Source organism: Protopterus annectens, chromosome 14.part0 (genome assembly GCF_019279795.1).
Source record: "Protopterus annectens isolate FY-2018-M chromosome 14.part0, PAN1.0, whole genome shotgun sequence".
Taxonomy (NCBI): Eukaryota; Metazoa; Chordata; order Ceratodontiformes; family Protopteridae; genus Protopterus; species Protopterus annectens.
The window spans coordinates 743209417-743237318 of NC_056748.1; the positions used below are offsets into that span (position 1 = coordinate 743209417).

A 27902-nucleotide genomic window follows, 5' to 3' on the forward strand; every position below is an offset into this window, starting at 1 on the left:
AGTTTTGCCATCCTCCCTTACCTCTGCTTTGGGATTCTACCCAAGTGTAAGGACTGCAGCAATGTGAGATGAAGAACATAGTACAGTTTTGTACCTACCATAAATGTAGATGTTCGAAGATCCACATTGCTGCAGTCCAATTTACCCTCCCTCCTTCCCCTCTGTTGTTAGAGGCGGTTGTGTGGTTTGGGTTGTAACTATTGTGCATATTGTATATATTTTTCATATGATTAGTGCAAGGGTGGTTGGTTGTTTTTTGCTGTCTTTTGGTTTTGGCCTTTCTGTTTAGGGTCTTCTGACATCTGGGGCAAGAAAAGACTGAGGATATAACGTCGGTCATGCGCATTTGTACCCTGACGTCCTGATGTCAGTCTTAAGCGCCTTGACCGACGTCAGCCTAATACTTTGATATTCGGGCCGACCGAGGACAGCGGACTACCCCAAGTGTAAGGACTGCAGCAATGTGGATCTTCGAACATCTACATTTATGGTAGGTACAAAACTGTACTTTATCACCTTACATTTTTAACAAATACCCATTGACAGAGGTCATATATCAATACAATTGTGTTTGCTATCCTGTATGCTTCAAGATAAAATTTTCCAATATCTTGTATGTAACATGGTTTTGGAATTATTAATGCAAATATGAACAGGCAATATTTGACGCCTAGAGGAGCAGTAGGGCATAACTGCAGAAACGCCTGGAGACATCACTCTGCTGTAATGAGATACTTACCTGGATGTTCCGAAATTCAAAATGTTGACACTACAGCAGCTTCTTCCCATGCTGGGCAAGAAGGCTTGGCTTGTTACTCTGGACCTCAGAGACATACCTGTATGTCCCTATCAGACAAGATTGCAGAAGATACCTCAGATTCAAAGCGGGTACAATGCACTACCAATTCTCTGCACTGCCCTTTGGCTTATCTACTGGACCCAGGGTCTTTACAAAGTGCCTGGCACCAGTAATTGCATTTTGCAGACAAAAAGGAATTCAAATATATCCATACCTGGATGACTGTCTCATGCAGAGAAAAAGGACATTCTTCTAAAACATCTGGAGTTTGTAAAAAGGCTGCTAATTTCTCTAGGGTACATAGAAAAGAAGTCAAAACTAGTGCCCTCACAACAGATAATATTCCTGGGTGCCAGCTTGGATACAACAGCCCAGATGGCTTATCTCACGCCAGACAAACAAGGACAACTGACTCAATATTTTCAATTACTGGCAAAAAAGTCCCATCTCCCTGCAAGAAAAATTATGCAGGCCCTGGGATTCATGGCATCCTGCATACTACTAATTCCATATGCCAGACTGCATATGAGGAAATTACAATGGTACCTAAAAAGTGTTTGGACTCATCACTCACAGTTTACAAACAATAATAATACGAATAATTCCCTGCTACAACAGGAGTTTCTATGGTGGGCACAGGCATGTCACCTCAACAAGGGTCAGCCTTTCACTCTACCCACAGCCAGGCAGACTCTAACAACAGATGCTTCGGATTACGCTTGGGGGAGCACACATGGCAAGAAAATGTATTCAGGGTAAGTGGACCACAGACCAAATGCATCTTCACATCAATCAGAAAGAGATATTGGCTGTTCAAAATGCCCCAACAGCTTTCAAGAACCTTCTGCATCCAGGACAATTATGATTAAAGACAGACAACACCACAGTAATATGGTACATAAGCAAGGGGGCACTCATTCTTATCCCCTATGCAGGCAAGCCATGACCTTGTGGAACACGGCTCTAACTTATCAAGTTCATCTGCAAGCACAATTCCTGCCTGGAAAGAAAAATACTGTGGTGGACGATCTCAACAGAAATATCATGGACCCTCACAAATGGAAATTGAATCCACAAATCTTCAGCATGGTAATGCAGAAATGGGGGTGCCCATACCTAGATCTTTTTGCCTCCCCCACTGAATTGCCAACTACAAAAATTCTGCACAAGGACTTGCCACACACAAGCATGGAAAGTGGATGCTCTTTTGTTCAGCTACAAAAGCCTAAAAGTTTATGCCTTCCCACCACTGCCTCTCCTTTCAAAGGTACTCCTAAAAGCCAGACAAGAAAACCCACAGATGATCCTGATTGCTCCAGACTGGCCACGCCAGCACTGGTACCCAATCTTAAAGAACTTGGCTCAAGGCCCACCATGGATTTTGCCTCAAATTTCACATCTTCTGACTCAAAACAATCAGATCCTGCACAGTCAGCTCAAAACCCTAAACCTGGCTGCATGGCCGATTCATTAGTCAAACAGGCAACACCTCACAATAAAGCTGTTATGGATGTCATTTTGGAGGCCAGGAGGCCTAGCACCAGGAAATCTTACTCAGAAAAATGGAAGAGATTCTGTGCCTGGAACCAGGCTCAAAGCCTTGACCCTCTTGTCCCAAACATTCCTCAGATTTTACAATACTTAACTGAGATGCTGGACACAGGCCTATCCTTCTCATCAATTTAAGATCCACGCCTCTGCCATTTCAGCTCATTACAACACGGATCCTCCTTTATTCTCTCATTCCTTGCTAAAGCAGTAGCTCAGAGGGGCTAAAACATAAGACTGCCCCGGAGAGCACCAACGTGGGACTTCAATTTTGTTTTGGAAAAACTGACCTTGCCACCTTTTGAGCCAGCCAATACAGCCGATCTAAAATTTTTATCATGGAAAACAGCTCTGCTCCTGGCAGTAACTTCAGCACGAAGAGTCTCAGACTCCGTCTCGGGCATTAATGGCAGTGAAACCTTTTATAATATTTCATCAGGACAGGGTTTCATTAAGGACAAACCCTACCTTCATGCCAAAGGTGGTATCTAGTGTGGTTCTTAACCAAACCATCCATTTGCCAACCTTCTATCCAAATCCCCAGAATAAAGGGGAAAAACTTCTGCACACTTTGGACATACACAAGCAGCTACACTTCTACTTGGACAAAACAAAAGCTTTCATGAAAATTGAGCAACTGTTTGTAGCATATGCTGCAGGATCACAGGGCAAGGCCATCTCAAAGCAGACTATTTCCAGACGGATAGGACACTGTGTATTAGTTACTGCTACACACAGCATGGAAAATCAGTCCCTAATAACATTAGGCCACATTCCACCAGAGCAACAGCCTTTCTCAGAGGAGTACCAACCAAGGAAATTTTGGAGGCTGCAACTTGGGAGTACAGTGCACACCTCTACCAAGCATTACCACTTGCCTCTTTACTCTAAATCCAGAGCAGGATATACTGTCCCAGTCCCTGTAGATGTTCTTCGTGTTTCACTGTTGAAGTCATTACATTTGGATAATCCTGCTGGCAGGTTGCCCTCAACCGGCCTGAATTCCAAAGTCTTGGGTCCTGCGTCAGTTGCTGGCTTTCCATGACGTCATGTCGTCAGGGGTATAAAACATGCAGCCAACTCCATTTTCATCCGTCTTTCTTGCCGCGTGGTGCCCGAAGCAGAAGCAGTTCACAAGTGCCAGTCGGCCGACTTCTGAAATTCTTGTGTTTAGTTTCAGAACCGAAATCTTCAAACTAAAGCCAAGTACCCCATTGGGGAAATTTTTTCTTGCTCCTTACCGAGGTCAGTAAAAGTTAATAATTGCATTACTTGTGGGAAGCAAATACCTCATAAGGATTTTAATTTGTACTGTATTCCTTGCCTAGGCCCTGATCACAATGTGCCTTGCTGTCAGTTTTGTGCTAACTTAACCAACGCACTATTAAGCATCTGTATATTTTTCTTCTAAATATTTTGGTTCAAGATTTAACTACCGTGGTTAGCAGTCAGACTACCAGAGTTCACAAAAAACGCAAGGAAAAAGACCATCGAGGTCCAAAACCGAAGACTAAGCTTCTCCTAAGCCAGTCGCCAGTACTCTGGCGCTTTTGCAGCCCCTGATACCCGCTACTTTTGAGTCACAGGCCTCTACCGAGACTCATTCAGAGTTTGCTGCAAGATTCGCAAAGTATTGAACCCGCGGATGTGTCTCCCTTGGATGGGTCCAGAGCCACTGAGCAGGCACCGGCTTCTGAGGGTGTTTTCAGGCCTCAACATTTTTACATTAAACCACCAGCAACAAAAACAAGGTCAAAAACAACTTCTGTGTCTAAAAAAAACTGCCGCACAAGCCACGTGCTTAGGCCCCTATGCCTAAAAAACAGATGATCAAAATGGCTGAGGATTTAATTACCTTGCTCAGGGGTTCCCAACCCCCACCCCCTGCTAAGAGGCCTAGGCAAGGCACTGATTATGAATCCTCAGATCAGGTTTCCATTTCTGATTCCTCTTCTGATCAGGAATTTTCTATTCCACCCTATGAGGATTCTGATGCAGAGGAATCCATTCCATCTGCATCTCCTCCTGAGGATTACTCTTTTGGAGAGACTTTGCATACTTTAAGGGAACATTTTCACTGGGAGAGTCAGGACTTCTCTGAATCAAAAAAAGAGGCTTAGGCATTTCCTTCTTCCTCAGCATAGGCCTTTGGCTATACCTCCTGTATTAGATATTGTTTGTGTTCTTGGAATCAAGCATGGCTCCTGATTCCTTGCCCCCGCCAGACAGATATTACAGGGTTCCTGACTCCCACAAATTTCTTTTCAAAAATCCTGCTGCTGCTGCTCCTGAGACTATTTCTCAGGGTCCCAAGGGTGTTGAGGCTTCTGCCAAAAATCCTACCCCTTCTGATAGAGATTCCAAGGCGCTGCATAGATGGGGTAAGAAGGTTTATACGTCTGCAACCTTGGCAATCAGAGCTTTAAACTGCCAGTTTCATATGCTTAAATATCAACAGCATGTTATGGGCTTACTGAAACAGAAAATGATGTTGATTTCTGATTGTGTGGAAAATAGTTACAGGATTTATTGCATTCAGCAGAACAGGTTGGAAAGCATACTTTGCAATGTGGTTTTGATTCCTTGGAGGCCTCTTTTGCGGCCGCCGTTACTGGATATGTGATTTAGAAGACGTGCCTGGCTCAAGGAGCAAAATCTGCCTGATCATGTTAAAGCTAAATTGTTGGATGCCCCTTTGCAGCATGATACTCTGGTAACAAGGCAGAAGAGGATTTAAAGAAAATGGAAGACAAAGCTAAATCTATGCAAACTGTAAAAGATTTCTTGCAAGTGCAGCCACCCAGGTTCAGTAGGCACTGGCCTGCTAAAAATTGGTCCTTTCCTGTGTCCAACAGAGCCACTCAGGGCAAACCCAAGTGCTCAAAAGGCTCCAGATATGAATCACAGGATTCTTACAGGTCAAAGCAATGGGGTGCCTCGATCTCCAAATCTGGAGGAAACAAAGCACAACCCTACAGTAAGCAGTCTCAATGACTTTCCTCTACCATCTCCAAACACTTATCTTTTGGCAGCCCCCTTGGGGGGGAAACTAGCAGTTCATGCTCAAAATTGGCAGTTAATTACCCAGGACAAGTGGGTATTAAGCATAGTATCCCAGGGGTACAGATTTCATTTCTATACTTTGGCAATTCCAAATGGATGGACAGATATGCCACAAAACCAGTGGGCAGAGGGCCAGAAATAAGTCACATCCCTCATGGATATGGGGGCTATTCAATCGGTACCAGAAAAGGAAAAAGGACAAGGATTTTATTCAAGACTTTTCCTGGTACTCAGAAAAGACAATTCATGGTGTCCAATACTGGACTTATTGATTCTGAGCACGTTCCTGGACATTCCAAAATTCAAAATGCTGACTTTACAACAGTTACTGCCTATGCTAGGCAAGAATGCTTGGTTAGTAACTCTAGACTTAAGAGTCATACCTGCATATCCCAATAAAGGGAATCATGCAGAAGATACCTCCGCTTCAAAGCAGGTTTTTTGCATTACCAATTCTCTGCACTGCTCTTTGGCTTCTCTACTGCGCCCAGGGTCTTTACAAAGTGCCTGGCACCAGTAATTGCATTCTGCAGACAAACATTCAAATTTATCCTTATCTGGATGATTGTCTCATTCAAGCAGAGGACAAGGGCACTCTTCTTCAACATCTGGCATTTGTAAAAAGGCTTCTAACATGCCTAGGGTACACCATAAATGAAAAGAAATCACAACTGGTATCCCCTCAAATAATTAAATTCATGGGTGCAAGCTTGAATACAACTGCCCAGGTGGCTTACCTCATGCCAGACAAGCAAAGATAATTGACAACATACTTTAAACAAATGGCAACAAAAACCCAGTTATCTGCAAGACAAATTCTGCAGGCTTTGGAGTTCATGGTATCCTGCATTCCACTAATTCCATATGCGAGACTGCATATGAGGAAACTTCAATGCTACCTAAAGAGTTTATGGAGTCAACATTGTCACAGCCTGGAAACAGTGATTCCTCTCATTCCCTGCCTACAACAGGAGTTTCTTTGGTGGGCAGAGACATGTCACCAAAACAAGGGACTGTCATTCACTCTACTCCCTGCTACCCAAACCCTAACTATAGATGCATCAGACTGTGCTTGGGGGGGCCCACCTGGCAGGGAGATGCATTCAGGGCAAATGGAGCTCAAACCAAATGCGTCTGCCTATCAACCAGAAAGAAATGCTAGCTGTTCAGAATGCTCTGACAGCCTTCAAAGACTTACTTCATCCATGACAACTACTGATAAGACGGACAACACCACAGTTATGTGGTACATAAACAGGGGGGGTACACATTCCTACCCCCTTTGCAGACTAACCATGGCCTTGTGGAACACATCCTTGAATTGCCAAATACATATTAAAGCTCAATTCCTGCCAGGAAAGCAAAATACTCTGGCAGACGACCTAAGCAGAAATCTTATGGACCCGCACGAATGGAAACTGGATCCACAAATCTTCAGCATGTTAACACAGAAATGGGGGAGCCCAGACATAGTTTTGCGGAGAGGTAAATAGATCTATCAGTTGGACAAATTCTGCAGAAGAGCTCATCACAAAAAGCATAGAAAGTGAATGCTCTATCCTTCAGCTGGAAAAACCTATCGGTCTATGCCTTTCCCCTATGCCTTTCCCCCTCTGCCTCTACTCTCCAAGGTCTTACTAAATTCAGACAGGAAAAACCAAAAATTATCCCAATTGCTCTGGACTGGCCTCGACAGCACTGGCACGCGCTTCGAAGGAATATGTCGCACCTTCCTCTGTGGTACTTGCCTCCAAACACCTCATCTGCTGTCTCAGCAGAACTATCAAATTCTGCACATGCAGCTCCAAACTCTGAATCTTGCAGCATGGCTAATCAACTAATTATTCAAACCACATCTCTCAGTAAACCTGTGATGGATGTCATTTTGGAAGCCAGAAGGCCTAGTACCAGAAAATCTTATACTGATAAATGGATGAGATTCTGTGCTTGGAACCAAGCACAAGGAATAGACACAGCAAAGCCCAATATTCCTCAGATTTTACAATACTTAACTGAGATGCTTGACAAGGGCCTGTCTTTTTCTTCAATAAAAATCCATGCCTCTGCCATCTTGGCTCATTACAACACAGAGCCCTCCCCTCTTTTCTCATCCACTGCTTAAGCAGTATCTCAGAGGGGCCAAAAATGTAAGGCCTCCCAGGGGAACACCAACTCCTGCATGGGACCTCAATTTTGTGCTGGAAAAACTCACCCTGCCTCCTTTTGAAACCAGCAGCTACTGCAGATATAAAATTTCTATCTTGGAAGACAGCTTTTCTTTTGGCAGTCACTTCAGCAAGAAGGGTTTTAGAACTATAGGTTCTCATGGCAGTGGAGCCTTTCATTATATTTTCGTGGACAGGGTGGCCCTCAGGACCAATCCTTCCTTTATGCCTAAGGTGGTATCCAGTGTGGCTCTTAACCAGACCATTCACCTGCCATAATTTTTCCCAAATCCGCAGAACAAGGGGGAGCGGATTCTGTATTCATTGGATGTACACAGACAGCTAAGATTCTACTTAAACAGGACAAAATCTCTAAGAAGGTCAGAGCAACTACTGGTAGCATTTGGTGCAGGATCAGAGGGGAAGGCTATATCAAAGCAGACTATTTCTAAATGGATAAGCCACTGCATTCGTTTCTGCTTTTTGCACCATGGTAAACCTGTGCCCAAGGGGATCAGATCACATTCCACCAGGGCTGCCTCAACTTCAGCAGCTTTTCTCAGAGGGGTCCCAACCAAAGACATTCTAGAAGCTGCTACTTGGAGCTCTGTGCATACATTCACAAAGCATTATTATTTACCTCTCTTTTCTAAATCCAGGGCAGACTTTGCCACTGCAGTCCTGCAGGGCCTTATAGCTACTCCTAATGCTGTTTAGTTCCATCCTCCCATCCGTACCTTTGGGATTCTACTCAAATGTGATGACTGCAACAGTGAAACACAAAGAACATAGTACAGTTGTGTACACTTACCATAAATGTAGATGTTCGAATGTATTCACTGTTGCAGTCCGGATTACCCACCCGCCAACCCCCCCTTCTCTTTCCTTCACTATACTCACGTCTTTGTGGTGTATTTGGTTTTAGTTGAAGGAAAACTTTGTTTCTAAAGTGCATTTATATATTTACAGTTTTATATATATATTTTTGCTCCCCATTTGGGGGGGGGGGGGGGCACCTGATATCTGGGGCAAGAAAAACTGATGAAAATGGCATCAGCTGCATGTTTTTTACCCCCTGATGACCTGACTTCATGGAAGAAGAGACAGCAACCGACGCAGGACCCAAGACAGGCCGACTGAGGGCAACCTCCCAGCAGATTACTCAATTGTGATAACTGCAACAGTGAATACACTCTAACATCTACATTTATGGTAAGTGTACACAACTGTACTTTCTTCAGAGTCCTGTAAGGACTCCATTTAAGATTTCCAAAGTTTGCAAGAAGTATGTTCTTTGGTGACTGCGTTCAGAAAAAGTTTGCCAAGGTCATCCCTTTACTCTCCCACAGCCAGTAGCCACAGTCACCATGGACACTTCCCAAATTGGGTGTGGGGGAGCATTTCTTGAGAAGGAGTAGCCCAAGGTGAGTGGTCTCCAGAAGAGACCAATTTGCACATCAGTGTCCGGGAGCTGAGAGCAGTCGTATATTCTGCCTTCATGGATGATTGTGATGCAGGCAGCTTGTCAGTAGTCTGGTATATCAAACTGGGGTAACTGGGCCTTACCCACTGCATTTAGAGGCAGTGTGTGTGTGTGTGTGGGGCAATGGGTGATCTCTTCTGGTCACATTCATATGGCAACGCCCATACTGGCGGAAACCATTGTGCTTGCAGACTGAGCAGGTCCATTTTGATATCTCACAAGTGGTCTCTCAGTCCAAAGTGGTGGAAAGGATTTTTTGTTAATGGTGTCAGCCATGCTGCAATCTTTTTGCTTCTTCCCTCAAGTGCAGCAGGTTCTGTGTCCTGGTTTCTCCACAGAGAAAGTCACCAGGAGATATTCTAATCCACAATTGGCCCTCCAGTCTCCTTTATGCTTACTGCCCTCATTACCCTTCATCTACAAATTTGTACAGAAGGCATCCCAGTTGGAGCACAATCATTCTCATTGCACCCTTTTGGACTCAAGTTTGGTTCCCCTTCCTCTGGCCTTATCTTCTGTATCCACCTTCTATCACATCAGACAGGGATGAAACACCCAGACATCCACGACCTCAAGATTACTGCATGGTTTCTTCAGTTTCAGTGATGGCTAGACAGTCCAGGCTTTCCTCGGCAGTTCCAAAGATCTGTTTATCCTCACAGAAGCTTTCCGCCTGGAAAATTTATAAAAGCCAACTGAATAGATTTTCAGTCTGGGCCATTCAGAGTTGCCTTGACCCTTTCTCTGCCCCAGTCTAAGCAGTCTTTGATTTTTTTTTTTGCCTCCATTATTGACAGTGGGGCAAGTTATTTTACTATTAATATTCAGTTAGTGGCCATTTCATGATTTCCACTCGGGTGAGAATTTTTCCTCCTTGGCCTCTTTAAAATTGTGTGAAGCCTTCTATAAGGGTACCTTTTTACTCAGGCTCCCAATTAAAGATCTTATGAACTCTTACACAATCTCCATTTGAGCTTTTAGCTAAGACTGACCTTAAGTTTTTGTCCTGGAAAACAATTTTTCTGGTCTCTCACTTCTGCTAGACTAGTAACTGAATGCTAAGCTCTATCCAAGACCTTCATACTTGACTGTATGTAAGGATAGGGTTTCATTCCACACAAACCCATTTTATTTGACTCTAGGAGTCCAGATTTTTTCCCTAGCTGGGCAACCTTCTTATCAGGCTCTCTCTATTGAAATTCTTCCTCTTCAGCAACTTCAGTTCACCTTCTATTTTTTGACAGGTCAAGGTTTTACCATAAACAGCAGAAAAAAATCGCACATAATTCCTACACAGGACCTGGTGTTTCTGGGATGCAGATTGAACACGCACAAAAAGCATGCCTTCTTTCCCCAAGAGGTTGTTCTCACTCTGTCCATTTACTTCTGATGTCTCTTCCCAGCAACCCATTACTATGCTAAGGAAATGCTAATGGTTTTGGGATTCATGGCAGCCACCATTCCTTATTCTCCCCCCTGGCTGACTTCACATGAGGAAAATCCAGTGGTGCCTGAAAACCCTGGATCTCCTCCTTCCCCCCTTGCTTCAAAAAGAAGCGGGTCATCCTCAACCTAAGATTACCCTTCACACCTCCTACTCCTCTTCAACAGGTTCACATGGACACCTTGGAGGAGGCATAGGGGACGTGGATAGGCTTACACAGAGTGCTCAGGAGATGGCAGCCATAGTTCCTGAAGGAATGTAACCTGAAAGAAAAGAGGGATCTTTGGATTTTTGTTTTCCTTTGGATACCTGGACCACTCTGAGTGTACAGCAGACAACACCACAGCCATGTGGTGTATAAATAATCAGGATGGCACCAGGTCCTACCCAACTGTACAGGTTAGCAGAGGAAGCATGGAGCTTAGCAAGAAAAATGAATGTCCTGCTCACAACCACATGCATTCCTTCTCAGGACACTGTGCTAGCAGACTGATTAAGTCACTTCCTGGATGACCCCCATGAGTGGACTTTGAACAGATGTTTTCCACAATATCACACTTCAGTGTGACACTCCTCAGATAAACTTATTTGCTTCAACCAACCAACCATTGGCTCCCCCAAGTTCTGCACCAGCTGCCCTTGTCCCAGAGGCTGGAGGACAGATGGCCTTCTCTTCCAGTGGACAGAATGTTCCTTTATGCATTCCATCCTGTGTCTCTTCTTCTAAAGATTCTTTCAAGGTACAAAAAAAAAAACACTCAAACTCCTTTTGCTGGCTTCATTTTGACCGAGGCTGCATTTTGTTTCCTGGCTATTTCACCTGGCAAAGGGAAATTGCAGGAGAACTCCACTACAGCCAGACCTGATAACTCGGCAAAAAGGATTACTACTCCAGCTGAATCTTCTGTCTCTCAGCCTGACCCTATGGGTGACAGGATTTTAATTTCCCGAAGACATCTCTTCTATAAAGAGATTGCACAGGTCCCACAAGAGGCTAGGAGACCCAAGGCGAGAAATGCTTACTACAAAGTGGAAGTGTTTCGTAATGGTGATACAGTCATAGTCAGGATCCACACTTAGCACAGGTCCCTATGGTACTGCAGTACCTATACGAACAATCAGGCTTGGCCTATGCTTCACTAAAAGCTCAGTTGTCTGCTGTTAGTTCCGGTCTGTCTCTTAGCCCCCTACTTATGGTAGGATTGGAGGACAGGTTTTTCATCAGGGGAGTTCATCATCTTAACCCCCACCCCCACCCCAAAGGAAACTAGTCTCTCTCCTTGGTTATCTTAATTTTGTGTTAGAAAAGCTTACTGTACTTCCCTTTGAACCAGGTTCTTCCACTTCTCTCAAATTCTGTACTTGGAAAACCATCCTCCTCTTGGCCCTCACTTCTGCCAGGTGAATTCCTAAGCTGCAAGCTCTCATGGCCATCCCCCTTCTTTTTCACAAAAAACGTGCAACTCTCTGGGATAACCCATCCTTCATGCATAAGTTGATGAACAAGCCGTCTCTCAGGCTATTAATCTTCACCACTTTCTTTTCCTATCCTCAAAAGAGAGAAGAAAGGATCTTGTGTTCCCTCAACTTTCACAGGCAACTCAGATTTTACCTGGACAAAGTTAAATCTTTCAAAAAGACTGACCAGCTGTTTGTATCTTTTATGTCCCCTAAGCTGCAACAGCTTAGTCTCCAAAGTATTGCAGCCTGGATTTCAAAAGCTATCTCTTTTGCTACTAGCACTACAATAAGACCTTGCCTTCCTACACTAAAGCATTTTCCACTTGGGCTTTCCTCAAAGGAGTAAACTCCAGGTCTGTCTTGGAGGTGGCCAGTAGGTCCTTCTTGCACACCTTTACCAAACATTACAAAATTGATTTCTGTATGCCCAGGCAGCCTTTGATAGATCATCCCTGTTTGAACAGCTGGACAACTCTTAATACTGAATAGCCAGTCACCCTTCATTCTTCCTTCAGCTCTGGGAATCGCCAAAATGTCAGGAGTACTGCAACAGTGATTTCAGTAAGGGCATAGTGCAGTTGTGTAAGATCTTACCATAACATTATATGTCCTGCTGATCACTGTTGCGGTATTTCATCCCACCGTCAATCCCCTTTTCTGCATCTCACTTCAGTCTTCATTGTCTCGCCCCTTTGCTGTAGCCTGTGCTCTGTTACATGGTAGTAGTGTTACCACTATTGCATCAGTGAACACTGGGTTGAATATACTGCATTTGTGTTAAGGACTTGCTCATAATTTTATGTTTAAAAGTATGTTTAATGCTAAAGTAATGTTTCCTGCCTTCTTTTCCTTCCCTGTAGCCATCCCGGAGTTGAGGCGAGCGCCCAGTCACCTATTTACTTACCATCTTCTCTGTGTTATTCTTACACAAACCTCCAATGGCTCATGCTATGAGCTCGACCCTAACCCTTGGAGGTATTGGGCAAGAATGGACTAAAAATGGTGAGCAAATGTACATCACTTATGCAGTGTTGATGGGCTGACACCCAGATAGAACGATGCTCACCTAGCTTGGAAGGGAAGGTTGAAAAGTTTTGGGGGCAGGCTGAATGTCAAGCCTTTTGTGGCCAAAGCCCCAAGTGTAATTAGTTGCAAGTGTAAGAAAGCTTAGAGAAGAGCTTAGTTTGCGCTCTATTATGGGCATGTTAAACTAATTGAATAAGGATACTAGGAATGATATTGCAGCACTAGTTTTATCTGTTTCAGTACTGCTTTCCCATCTACTGTATACTTGCTGTGTAATACTGCTGTTGGCCTGTAATTATAAGCTGGTAGATGTAATTTGCTGTGCTAAGACTTAGGAACAAGCAGACACACACACTATGCTTCTTAGTCCCTGTGACTTACCTGTACTGTCCTGTTTGTGTTTGTCTTTTACTGAAACAAAATGGGCTTCCAGGCACTTGTAGTATATTCTGCCAATGTGTAGACCCACAGAAGTTACCTGTTTGATTTGTTTATTGGATAGTACGGTCACTAATCTGACTGCTTGATTTGATTTATGCTGAAACCTAGCACTGTGTATTATCTGTTGAAAAATGCTGAAATCTTGTCTGTTGTATTAACTACTGCATGCTAGATTATTGTTTTGCTGTACAATTGCAAGGTATAAGCTCTTTATAGTGTAGAAATTCTCTATATAGTAATTGGGTATTAACAACTGCATTCTCTTCCTTCTGCTTATTTCAGCTTGAGTAAACACGAACATCCCTTGGACTTGCTATGTTCTGTATTCTCTTCCTTTTGCCTACTGAAAGTTTTTTTTTTGAGTAAACGCTTACTTCTCTTGACCATTCTTCTTTTAACTGTGTGCTTTCTCCCCTCCCAGTGCCTACTTAAAGGCCCCTTTCTTCAAATCTGTGCTTTAATTACTGCTGCTTTCTTGATTACTATTAATGCTGTACAATTAGAAGACATAATCTGTTTATATGATGGATTTTTTCATGTAGTATTTGAGTACTGCCAACTGCATTCTCTATTCCTTCTGCTTATTCCAGCTTGGCTAAATGCTAGCTTCCCTTGAACTTGCTATGTTTTGTGTTCTTACTTTTGCATACTCCAAATGTTAGTGTAAATGCATGCTTCCCTTGATCATTCTTTTATTTTTCTATTGCCTGTGTGTGTCCCCCTCCCATTACCAATTTAAAGTCCCTTTTCTCCATATCTGTGTTTTAAACTAAGCTACTCTCCTTTTCTAGCTCCTCAAGCCTTGCTAGGTCTCTTCTTTCCTTTCTGCTGCTACTTGTAAATCTGGGAGTACTCTCTCCAGGCCTTCTACCTTTTTCTCACACTCCAGCCTGCAACTTTCACTCAGTTTTTTAGTTTTCTCTGTCTGTCTCATTCCTTTGCCTTCTGTGTCACTCTCTCTGCTTTCCCCTAATATTCAATACCCCTCCATTAATTGCTATCTTCTAGAGATTTAATATTTTTTTTTACCACCTTAAGTTCACTATCTTATTTTCATTACATATCTCATCTTACAGTAGTCAACTACACGGAAAAGTGACCTCAACCCCGCCCCCCCCCCCCCCCCGAATATACCTGGCTGTCATTTTGTCTACTAACCCTCAAAGTGATGCAAGGATTGCTGTCTAGCCAAGGATGGGAGGAAACCAACAAATAGAAAAACACCATAACAAGTTTTATGTATGTGTCCCAATTGCTTCTTCCTCACCTGGTGTTAAAAGCTTTTGTTTTTGTGCAAATTAATCTAGGTTGTGGTATGCACGCGTATTTCTCTGCTCACTAACCCTCCATCACCACCTTGCTTCCATCCCCACTGAGTATGCATTTCTCTCCCTAGTCTCTGTATCACTTTGGCACCTCACTTCAGGAAAGTGTGCTAAAGGCCAAGACTTTGCTACCTCTGTCCTCTCTTTTCTAATCCAAGGGTTCACGTCATGCATTATCAGCATCTGGCTTTATTCACCTTGTTTATCCACTCTGGTCCCAAGTAGGTGACAGACTGGCCATTTCAACTTTTGGAGTTTTGTTCACAGGACAATATATGGTTTCCATTCTACCAAAACTGTCTCCTGCAGCACTGTCTGCTGTTAACCTATATTATTTTCCTGCAAATTTAACAATACCTGTGGAGATGCCCCCCCCCCCCCCCAGTTTTGTCTCTGAGATTCACTGCTGCTTGCTGGCTGGTGCATCCCGCTCTGAGCTCATTCCGCTCCCCTATCCCCATTCCCACCCACCCCCTCTATCCCTAGATTTATACCTAAAAAAACGCACACCCTTCTACCTCCAGCCAATACACCTGCCTCAATCCCCTCCCCTTCACCTACACACCACACCTCTTCAACCATCCACTATGTCCCACCTTAACTCCTTGCTAGCCAGTACTTTCCTACTCCACCTACTATATCTCTTGCTTAGCTCCACCTCCCTCCACTCATTTACCATCATTCACCTACTTTCCTTGTTTCCTCCTCCAACAGCCACACCCACACATATGCAGCCATTAGCTCACAACTCTACAACACAACTACCTTTCTCCTCCTACCTTTCAAACATTTACCCACTCATGGGGCTTGTCCATCAACTCACAGATGTGTAAAACTTAACAATAAATTCAGACAACTCACTCTGTACAATGTAACACAAATTAAACTCCATGCTGACATCCACCCCAACCCAGACCCACTCACCCACACCCCTCATTACCCAACCATTTCCCCACCCAGCCCTCTACCAGTCTGCCCCAACATACTAACCAACCACCATCCCCTTCCCCCACTTCCAAAGGCCAACAGCACCGACCTAGTCTTTATAAACTTTAACCTCCATAGTGTCATAAATAAAATTACTGAATTCCATGCAACCCTTAACTCCTACTTACCTGATATTGCAGCAATAACCAAAACTTGGCTAAAGCCCCACATCAAAGACAAGGAAATTATTAGAAACTGATATAATTAGATTAGACAGACCAAACAAAAGGGGTGGTGGTGTCACTGTTATGTATAAAGAGACTCTCAAACTGGAGCTATTAAATTGTGCCCCTCCTGACCTTCCTAACTCCAAAATCCTAACATGCCTAGTAATAAACCGTAATAAATCTATTATCATAATCACCTACCTCCCACCTGGCAACAACCTACAGATAATTGAGAATCTTCTCGCCTGGGCATCAATTAATTTCAGCCAGGAAACCATTATCCTGGGTGATTTTAACCTGGATTTGCATTCCTGCAACACAGATAGCCCCTCCAATTTCCTATATCTCTCCAATTTCACCCAAACCATATTTTGTTTGTCCCAGCTAGATAAACACTAAAAAGCAGTCCACGCTAGATTGGATACTAACAAATCCAATGTAGGTTATTTAGCAGCTGCTTTCCAGACTTCCTCTGTGACCACTCGCCTTCCTGTACAGAAAACGAACTCGGACACAAACCAATACAATGTATACATTTTGTCAGGAACAAAAAAAACTTTTCCCCTCCACTTTCAACCATCTTCTTCAGCAAAGTAACTGGTCACCTCTAAGAAACCTCCCACTTGATCAGGCGGTCCTTTACTTCAATAATACCTTTCTTAAAATACTCAATTTAGCACCCACAAGAAATATAATAGCAAAAACTAGGCACATACCTCGGCTATCTAGAGATAGCCTAGCACTGCTGTAGCAAAGAGACAGGGCATGGTCCACTTACCACACTACCAAAAATAACATAGACCACACAACATATCAGCAGCTACGTAACCAGACTGAGACGGATAAAAATAGACAAGCAAACCCACCAATTTAACCCAAGAAAATGTTGGCGAAATTTGTCTTCTCAACCCAGGCTATACCCCACCCCCACCCACCAACTCCAAGGTTTCAGATCCAATAACTACACAGTTTAATACCCACTTCATTAACTCAATCACATCTCTTCTTGGTAAGCAAACTAATAACCTCTTCACTGTATCCCTTCCCTCTTCTGACTCTCCCATCCCTTACTCTTTCACCCCAATCCAAACTACATAAAATCTTGCCTTTCCAAACTCAAACCCCTCCTGTCTAGCAGCTGATAAATACCTAATGAAGTCCTTAAAATTTCTGCCCCCTCAATCGCCTATCCCATATCAGTCTTAATCAACCATTCTGTCTCTGAACAATATGCACCCAATCTGTGGAAAATAACCCACATCATTCCCCTACACAAAGGCTGAGGATTTAACTAACTACCATCCCATAGCCATATTCTCCCTCTAGCCAAAATATTAGAAAAATGCATTCACTCCAAACTCCTTGCCCACCTCCTTAATCACAAACCCCTCTCCCCCACACAAAATGGCTTTGGGCCAAAACGTAGTACCAGTACTGCCCTGCTATCTTTAACAAACACCATTCAAGGTCTTATAAACAGAGGCCAAATGGTCTCCTCCGTATTCCTTGACATGTCCAAAGCCTTTGACATGGTCTCCTACCAAATCCTATTAAATAAGCTATCATCCCATGGCCTCAACACAACAGCCCTGTCCTGATTCTATAGTTCTCTCTAACCATCAGCAAGCCATCAAATGGGAAAACACCTTGTCCCCTCCTTCTACCCATCACTGTTGGTGTACCCCAAGGATCCATACTTGGCCCCCTTCTCTTCACAATTTTTACTAATAACTTCAGCTCTTCAACCCAACTAGCCTCCATAGTCCAATACACTGACAACTCTACATTAATCTGCACAGCCCCGCCCCCCCCCCCCCCCTGTACCTACAAGCAAAAATCTTTCCAGGACATAGAAAATTACCTCACTAGCCTTCAACTCATACTTAACCCCAACAAAACCAAGTTAATTGGCTTCAATTACAATAAACCCAAAACATGTCTCTTTCTGTCCTTTCCACAAAGTGAACCAAAATAGATCCCACCAGCCAAGCCAAACTTATAGGTGTCACAATTGATGATAACCTAAGGTTTGATGCCCACATCTTCCTCACCACCAAAGAAGTCCACTCCAAACTTAGCACCTTTTACAGACTTGAACCTTACCGTACAGACAATGCCAGACTAGCCACTATCCGCATACATCTACTCTCCACCCTCCTCTACGTCTCCCTAGGATTTAAAAACATTTGTAAATCTGACCTAAGTAATCTGGAACAACAAAATTGCCAAGTTTGCCACAGACCACCCTTACAGAACCCACCACTGGTCTGTACTCTCCCAACTTCAATGGTTAGAACTACCAAACCTTCTAACATTTAAGCAACTGTCCATAGCCTACAATATAATTCACAACCTAACAACTGCCTGGCACTCACCAATCTGGTCCAACCCAACAGCAATCCTAGAGCTCTAAAATCCTCAAACTATTGTTAGATTACCTAAGCCCACAACACACAGGGCACCGCCCTTTTTTCCCATAAAATTGCCAAACTGTGGAACACTCTCTCCCTCAAGCTATGGCTAAAAACCCCAGCATTCATGAGTTTAAAAACCTCCTTAAGGAACATCTAGCAAAACAGAGTCTGTTCCTGCCATACCCCTTGTTAAGCTACCTACTACTCCCTTACATTACCCTAAACTAGCTCATTTCACAGCTGTAACTGTTAACTGCTGAAGGCTATCGTGATTCTACACTCAGTTTCAGTTAGCAATGTATACACATATACTGCTTTGTCTTATGTAGACTGCATTTGTCTATCTTGCAATTACTGTAGCACACTGTTTTCACGGGTCTGTATCATATGATCAAAGTTCCAAAACTTAGAATCATTAAAGGTGGAACTTCGAAAATAAAAGCTATAATTAAAAAAAAAAAAAAAACTCTAAACGGGGAAAAGCCCCCCCGCAATCCCCACACCCCCACTACTTAAATATACCAACTCCGAGATTGCACTACAGTACAGAAAGGGGAAATGTTCCCTTTCTGTGCTATACGGTGATCTCTGTTGTAAGATGCAAAGTTTTAAAACTTCGATCATTAGGGTTCTACCTTTAATGATTCGAAGTTTTAAAACTTCAATTTTATGATAGGGACCTGTTCTCACTAACTCATGCGGCCAGTTGTCCTCACTAACTAGCATTTTTTGTTAAATTTTTTAATTTAATTGTTAAATATATAATGCAATTAATTTATTTACTGACTTGCTTTGTAAGTTGATTAATACATGTTCAGTTTGATTGTTTAATACTATCTATTTGTATATATGGAGCTTTTCTTCCCGGGCCTCTGCTGAAAATGGGCTTCATGCCCAGTCGGACATTACCCAGTAAACAAACAAAATAATTATTACTACTGCATCTGTGAAGATAATCAAATCTCCACAGTTAGGGTAAGCTCCTAACAGCTGTACTACCTGGATATTGGGCTGCCTGATACACATGTCAGGAAGCACATTTTTTTAAAGTAGTATTGCTTGGTGAAAGAGAGCCACTGAATTAAAATGCATTTGTTTTAAGTTCTGAAGAGAACATTACCTTCTTGTTCATACATTGTTTCCACAGGTTGATTTTGAAAATCCTGATTATGAAAGATTTCCTAAGTTCAGGAATATAGTTGGTTATGAAACTGTGGTGGGACCAGGAGACGTACTGTATATCCCCATGTACTGGTAAGGAAATTTTTACTCTAACATGTACTGCACTTCGCATTTTTTTAGATGGTGGTGGTGTGTGGATGTGAATGAGAGGTACAGGGGGATCAGCTTTGCTGATGTATTAGAGTGAATATAATGGCATTTCACTTTGAGATCTACATATAGGTTCATAGGTTGGTACTGGGCTATCTGCCCAAAGGCATATATTAGCCCAGCCACATTGTGTGGTATTCACCGCCCCTTTAGCAGTTCCCTAGACCCTTGTACTAGCAGCTAGTACCCTTGGCCCCTATCTAGTAGTGCTGTTGGTGTGATCCCCGGTGTGAACTTTTTGTTACCCATCCACTCATCAAGGTTCCTCTTGAAGAGTGATAGTGAGGGAATCTGTCTTATGTAGATCAGAACCCTGTTCCATAGTAAGGGAAGTCTCTGCGAAGGGAATCTATCCCTCCAGCATGTTCTATTTATTGTTGTGTTGAGGTTTATATCCCTAGAGCGTGTAGCTAGAGTAGATTTGGTTTTGCTAAGATGGAGCATGTTCAACAATTCTGGATTGGACATGGCTCTGTACGTTAGACAGAGATCACCTCTGAGAAAGCGGTATGCAACAGAGAACAGTCTTAGCTTTTTCAATCGTGCTGCATAGGGCAACTGTTTGGGGCCAGTAATCCTCTTGGTTAGATACCTCTGTGGTCTCTCCAGCTGCTGGAGATGTCTAGCCAGGTACATTCCAATTGGTGCATTGTATTCCATAATGAGTCTGATGAGGGAAGAGTAGAGGGGGCACCATTATATCCTTAGATCTTAATGCGAACCCTTTCATGATCAGATGGGTCACATAGAAGGATTTTCTAACTACTTTGGCAACATGGTTATCAAAGTAAAGCTGACTATCTACTTGGGTCCCTAGATCCCTTATTTCTTCTTCAGATTTCAGGGGATTACCTCCTATGTTGTAGTTTGCGGGTACTGTGTTTTTTCCAAAGGGGATTACTACGCATTTTTTTGCATTTAGCTTGAGACCATGGCTTGACACCATGCATCAGTCTCATTTAGGCCCTTCTGGAGGATCTCCATGTCGGCCGGAGACTCTCTTATAGAACCCAGTTTGCAGTCGTCTGCAAACTTAGTCAGCCACAGCCCTTCTGTGCTTGCCTGTACTTCTGTGAAGTATATGCCAAACAGGAGGGGCCCCAGGACAGAGCCCTGAGGCACACCACTCGTTACTGGTCTGGATTCGGACATAGATCCCGCTACTCTTACCTTATGGGATCTGTCGAGAGCCAATTTGCGATCCATCTTGTGACGTAAGGGTTTATGCCCAGGCTGGTGAGCTTATCAATAATACCTGAATGGGGAATGGTGTCAAATGCTTTTGCAAGGTCAAGGTAAGCCGTGTGTACCTCCTTTCCCTTATCTATAGCCTGAGTAACTGTCTCAAAGAAATCCACAAGGTTCAGAAGGCATGATCTGCCCTTGATGAAGCCGAACTGTGTGGGGTCTAGTGACTGGAGGTTCCCAATCTCTCCATTTGAGTTCCATAATGATTCGCTCCATAGCCTTACAGATCAGACTGGTCAGGCTTATTGGTCAGTAGTTCCCAGGGTCAGTTGTGGCCCCACCCTTGTGATATATCCTTGTATATCGTGACACTCCCCTTTGTGCTAGAACAGTTGCATGCATCTCTGTATGTATGCTGCAGTTTTGGCTTCGGCCTTTCCTCATAAAGGGTATAGGCAAAGAGGAGGAGTCAGTTAAGAATTGTAATGTCTTACTTCAGGGAAGTTGGCCCACTGCAGATGAATCGAGATTAATCTCGCAACACTGCTGCTGGGAGGTTCTGCCAGGAAAGAAAAACTTGAGGCCAGTGGCTTGCTTGCATTCATCAGGAGGGATAGTTCATGGCTGTACTGTACGAAAGCATCTTGTGGAGTTGAGGGGAACTAACACTTGTGGCTGTCATACTGTTTGCGGGAGAGTGTAGATCCTAATGTTGCATAAATGGCAATATGGTTATAATGGGTGTCTTTGCATGCTACCTGTGGAAACATTATGGAGTTTCTGCATTCATTACAATTAGGATCTGCCTGCTTGGCTTTGTCTCTCCATGGCGTTACATAGATTGAGAGAGCAAAGCCTGAAGGGTTACTCAAAGGGGATGGATAACCCTGTTGGAGAAAGGGACATACTGGAGTACTGTTGGAAAGGGGAAATGATTGATTGAATGAATGAATATGAAGGTTACAGACACTTTGCCAGGAGGGACACACAAAGCTATTCCACTAAGCACTTGTTAGAAAAAGAAGCATGTGTTGTAGCTGTACTTGTCTTACTAAAACTGGATAGAACAACAAACTAATCAACCTGGTAAGTCTTGCAGCAGCCCTACCTGTAGGAGGAATAACAGGTGCATTTATTTTTAAAAAAATATTTTTTCTGTGATGGATGAGTGTCCTTGTTTTAACAACTTTATGATATTACAAAGGTTTCCCCTGGTTATAAGGATTTTCTTTGTAGTAGAGAGTCTAAAAGGCTGTTTTTTTTTTAGATGCTATTTCTGGATTTGTGCTTGAAATATACCTCATTTGAATGGAAATGGGGGTGGGCCAGTAGTGTGGGTCCTTGCTGATCCTCACCATCCCAAATAACAGATGCGTTTATTTGGTGGGTTTAAAGTTTAAGATTTTAAAATTACAGATCAAACAGATGATTATTGTTCACTCTACCGTATAAAGCAGACATAAAATGTCAGATCTTAACTAAAACAAAAAAAAAAAGTTAAAAAACTTTAATAAATAAAATTGGAATTAAAAAGGAAAACAAGTAAGGGATTCTGATGCTGGCCATTTCTTTATCAGAATGATCACTGCTACAACAGTTCCTTCAAGAAATGGCAGTCATTTTTTAATATGGTTGCCATTCACTCTATTAATTCATCTGCTGATTGATAGTGACTGTGAAATGCAGTTGATTGATTTATCGAAACTGTAACATTTCAGATCATCATAACATCAGATATTTGAGGTATGGTAAGTGTGGATTTGTAGTGCCAAAACCTTTGGATATTCTCAACGTTTTGGTATTATGGGTTAGGTGTGTATTTGCACATGTAGGAGGAACAGGTTAGGGTTAAGTGAGGGCATAGGTGTGTGTGTGTCTGTGTGTGTGTCCGTGTCCAAAGCTGTCTAGATTAGTGGCTGTGTTACAGAAACTGGTTTTGAAAAGTAGAGTACAGCATTAGGGTTTGAATGTATTACTAATATGGAGCATATAGGCAAAGCCCCCTGCCAAACTTACTAACACTTGCTAATCCTAACCCTTGTCAGTACCTTGGCCTTCAAGACATCAACACTGATCTCACTTCTTGAAGCATTCTGTCTTTTTTGCTTTTGGGATACCCTTCTTGGGTGGCACTTGTATCTCCCTTGGGATAACTTGATCCAGTTACTTTAGTTGATTCCTGAGATCTGACTGAAGTTGGTACAGCTTTTCAGGTTTTAAGGATTATTCAGGTTGGACATGCAGACTATGAGGTCTGCTCCACCCCATGACTCCCTATCTTCCATGTCTTAGCCCCAGCATGCATCCATGGGTCAGAGTTATAGGCCAGGCCTTAAAAGCACTGTTAAATGTGAGGGAGGAATCCTCTGTGGCATCTAGCCATACCCCCTGACAATCCAAGAAAGAGTGTATGTAAGAGAAGGCACTTCATACACTGACTCTGAGGATCGACAGGGATCTTATGATGTTTTTTTCCATCTGCCTTAACAGATGGGTGTATCAGATCTGTACTGATCTGAGGCCAGTAACTTCAGACCTTCAGCTCCAAGGCTCAAGTTCCCGCTCTAACTGCCCTCACATCTCATTTACAGTGCTAGAGGACAAACTTTGTTTTTAAGGCTCAGCTGTTGGTTGTTCTGATAAATGACAAATTTGTCTTAAATCCTTTTTGGGGTTTGCAACCTTCAGTCTTGTGGATGCATTTTCTCTGTTGCTTGTTTTTTTCAGTTTTTCTCCTACCTTTTCCTATCCTTTTGGAGATGTTGACATGTTTTCTTGTGGTGGTTGCAAGCGTAGGTTTGTAGTTTCTGGTTATTGGGGACTGTTTCTTCATACATTTATTTATGTATATGTTTTTTCTGAGTTCTTTTGTTAGACATTGGTTACTGTTTGAACATTTGTTTCACTGTTGCAGTCATCACATTTGGGTCATCTGCTTGCAGTAGCCCTCAACCGGCCTGTTTATCAAAGTCTTGGGTCCTGTGTTGGTTGCTGTCTCATCTTTCGTGTCATCCAGTAGTCTGGTATAAAACCTGCAGCTGACGCCATTACATCAGTCTTTCTTGCAGTGCGGTGCTGGAAGCAGAAGCAATATGCAAGTGCCGGTCGGCCGACTCCTGAAATTTTCATTTTCGGGTTGCAGAACCAAAGTCTTCAACTAAAGCTAAGTACCCCGTTGGGTAAACTTTTTCTTGCTCTAAACCATTGTCAGCAAAAGTCAATTTTATTTCTTGTGGAAAGCAAATACCTCATAAAACTTTCCATTCGTACTGTATTCCTTGCCTAGGCCCTGACCATGATGTACCTTGCTATCGGATGATGTCCTTCAAGGATGCATCTGCAGTCATAACAAATGGGTTGTCCTGTCGTCAGGCAGCCCTTCGGTCGGCCGGATTCCAAAGTCTGGGTCTGGCCTCGGCTGGTGTCGCACTTCACCCGACGTCATCTCTGCTGGTCTTCGGGTATAAAGGCATCAGCCGACGCCATTTTCCTCAGTCTTTCTTGCCGCGTGGCGCCCGAAGCAGAAGCTGTTCGCAAGTGCCGGTCGGTCAGATCCAGAGATTACTACTACCGAATACTACTTCAAAGACTTCTAAAAAGCTAAGTACCCCGTTGGGGACTCTTTCTTGCCTCAGCCGATGTCAGAAAAAGTAAATAACTGTTTAACTTGTGGGAAACAAATACCTCATAAAGATTTCCACTCTTACTGCTTACCTTGTTTAGGCCCAGACCACGACGTAGCAGCCTGTTTAGCCTGTGCTTCCTTCAACCGACGAACGCTTAGGCGTCGGTCGGAGTTTGCTGAACAGTTTTTCGGCTCAGATTTTGCGTACATTATGCCGTCGGATCCTCCGACTTCTCAAATTGTTAAAAAACGCAAAGAAAAAGACCGAGCAAACGGGTCCATCTTCAGCCGAATCCATGACTACTACCGAGGCCCCTGCTACCCTAGTTGAATCGGCCTCTGAAGTTTTGTCTACTAATGTGGTTCCTTTAGAATTATCGGACACCATCCCTTTGGATGTCTCTACCCCAGCACGTGGTGCTGCTAGGCCTCCTGCAGCCATGTCTATTAAGGCCTTTGCCAGGGCTAAAGCAGCCAAAACTGCTAAAGCAGTGCCTGTTAAGCCCCCCTCACACAGGCCCAGTTCTAGTTCTCAAATGCTTACTCTGGCAGAGGATCTCATCTCTTTAATAAGGGGATCCCGATCTCACCCAGACAGGGCCTCTCAGCCTCCTGAAAAGAGACCTAGAGCAGAGCCCCCAGAGCCAGTGTCCTCAGATGATTCTTCGGATGATTCAGACATTACAGACCATCCAGAGGCTCCTTTTTCTACTTATGAAGATTCCGATGCTGAAGAATCTATTCCATCTGCCTCTCCACCAGAGGAATTTTCCTTTGGAGAAACCTTACATGCCATGAGAGAGCAATTCCAATGGCAGGGACAAGATTTCTCAGATTCAAGAAAAAGGCTTAGGACCTTTCTACACTTACCACAACATAGGCCCTTAGCTATACCTCCAGTTCTTCCTGTTGTGGATGATGCATTTAATGATGTTTGCACTGCTCCTGATACTTTACCTCCAGCCCCTGCCAAACCCGATAGGTTTTACAGGGTACCGGACACTCATCACCACCTATACAAGGCCCCACTTGCAGATCCTGAGACTATCTCCCAGGGGCCTAAGGCAGTAGCCGACCTCAGCAAAACCCTCTCCCTTCTGAAAGGGAATCCAGGTCCTTAGAGAGATGGGGTAAAAGTTTACACCTCTGCTACTCTCTCAGCTAGAGCTTTGAACTGTCAGTTTCATATGATCCAATACCAAGAGTTTATGCTTGATCAGTTAACTAAGAAACTGTCCTCTGATGATTCCTTAGATAAGAAATATGTTCTAGAAATGGTGAATAACATTCAGCAGGTTAGTAACCATTCTTTAAAATGTGGCTATGATGCACTGGAGGCTTCATTTAGATCAGCCATGACTGGCACAGTTATAAGAAGGCATGCATGGTTGAAAGAACAGGTCTTGCCGGATCATGTTAAAGCAAAGCTGTTAGATGCTCCTATGGATAAGGCCAGTCTATTTGGTTCTCCTGCCCAGAAAGTAATGAAGAAAATGGAAGAGAAGGCAAAATCTGTACAAACAGTTAAAGATTTCTTACAGGTTCAGCCCCCAAGGTTTAGCAGGAACTGGCCTTCCAAAAATTGGTCCTTTCCAGACTCCTCTAAATCTCAGAGAGGCAGGAATAGACGTTCCAGAGGCAGAAATCAATCCAGAGGAGGTGCCTACAGAGGACGCCAGTGGCAAGGCAACAACCAGCGAGGCACAGACACAACCACAACCACTGCCACTGCAACAGGGCAATCACAGTGACTTGGCTCTGACACCGCCTACCAGGGAACAAATATCAGCACCCTTAGGCGGAAAGTTAGCCTTATTTTCAAAAAATTGCCACTATATCACAAAAGACAAGTGGATTTTGCAGACTATAGACCGAGGCTACAGGTTTCATTTCCACACCTTACCAATAAAAAGAGGAATGCCAAACCTACCTCCAAATCAGAAAACAGAAGCTCTAAAACAGATAGCTCAATTAACAAAAATGAGAGCTGTGGAAAGAGTACCACCAACAGAGCAGGGCAAAGGATTCTACTCCAGACTCTTCCTAGTACAAAGAAAAGAGAAAAGTTGGAGACCTATTCTCGACCTGTCCACCTTAAACACATTCATCATTGTTCCAAAATTCAAAATGCTGACCTTGCAGCAACTTCTTCCCATGCTGGGCAAGGAGTGTTGGCTGGTAACTCTAGATCTCAAGGAGGCATACCTGCACGTCCCCATACGACCAAATTGCAGAAGATACCTCAGATTTCTTGCAGGATCAGAGCATTATCAATTCTCAGCATTGCCCTTTGGCTTATCTACTGCGCCCAGAGTATTCACAAAATGCCTGGCATCAGTAATCGCTCATTGCAGGCTACAGGGAATCCAAATTTATCCATACCTGGACGACTGCCTGATACAAGCGGACAACAAAAGCAAGCTGACAAAAGACTTACAAAGAGTCATTTGCTTACTACAAGCCCTGGGATACGCAGTCAATTTAAAAAAGTCAAGACTAATACCATCCCAAACAAGAACATTCTTGGGTGCAGAATTGGACACAGTAAAGCAGATGGCATTCCTAACTGCAGAAAAACAAGAACAACTCCTCTTTACTTCTTGGCATTAACAAAGCAGAACAAACTAACAGCAAGGAAAGTACTGCAGGCCTTGGGCTTCATGGCATCATGCATAATCCTGGTCCCCCATGCCAGACTGCATATGAGAAAACTACAGTGGTACCTAAAGAATTTATGGTCTCAACACAGGCACAGCTTAGAAACCGAAATTCCACTAATCCCATGCCTGAAACAAGAGTTCCTATGGTGGGCTCAAGCATGCCAGTCAAACCCAGGCTTGTCCTTCCAAAACTTTCAAGCAAGCAAAACCATCACAACGGACGCCTCAGACCTAGGTTGGGGGGCCCACATGCTGGACAAATGCATACAAGGATTATGGACCCCAGATCAACTGCACCTGCACATAAATCAAAATGAAATGCTGGCAGTAAAACTAGCAATCCAGAATTTCAGACCATTCCTCAAAGAAGGCCATTTGATAAGGACAGACAACACCACAGTCATGTGGTACATCAACAAACAGGGAGGCACTCATTCATACCCCCTATGCCGAATGACTCTGGACCTATGGAATATGGCTCTGAGCTACAACATTCAGTTACAGGCAATATTTGTACGGGGAAAAGAAAACATCCTAGCAGACATGTTAAGCAGAACAACCTCGGATGCTCACGAATGGATGCTACACCCGGACATCTTCAAGGCCATCACACAGAAATGGGGAATGCCACAAATAGACCTATTCACATCCCCACTCAATCACCAGCTCAAGAAATTCTGCACAAGGACATACCACCCACTTGCATGGAAGGTGGACTCTCTATCCTTCAGTTGGAAAGGTCTGACGGCATATGCATTTCCACCTCTTCCCTTG

At 43.4% G+C, this 27902-nt stretch overlaps 1 protein-coding gene across 1 annotated transcript in view; it reads left to right on the forward strand.

The window, feature by feature from the left end:
- HIF1AN (hypoxia inducible factor 1 subunit alpha inhibitor) overlaps window positions 1-27902 on the forward strand; it is a 1008741-nt gene that overhangs the window by 394138 nt on the left and 586701 nt on the right. Inside the window, exon 4 of the mRNA XM_044056484.1 lies at window positions 19471-19577. Within this exon, the coding sequence (XP_043912419.1) occupies window positions 19471-19577 (107 nt within the window). The remainder of the gene's footprint in view (window positions 1-19470; window positions 19578-27902) is intronic.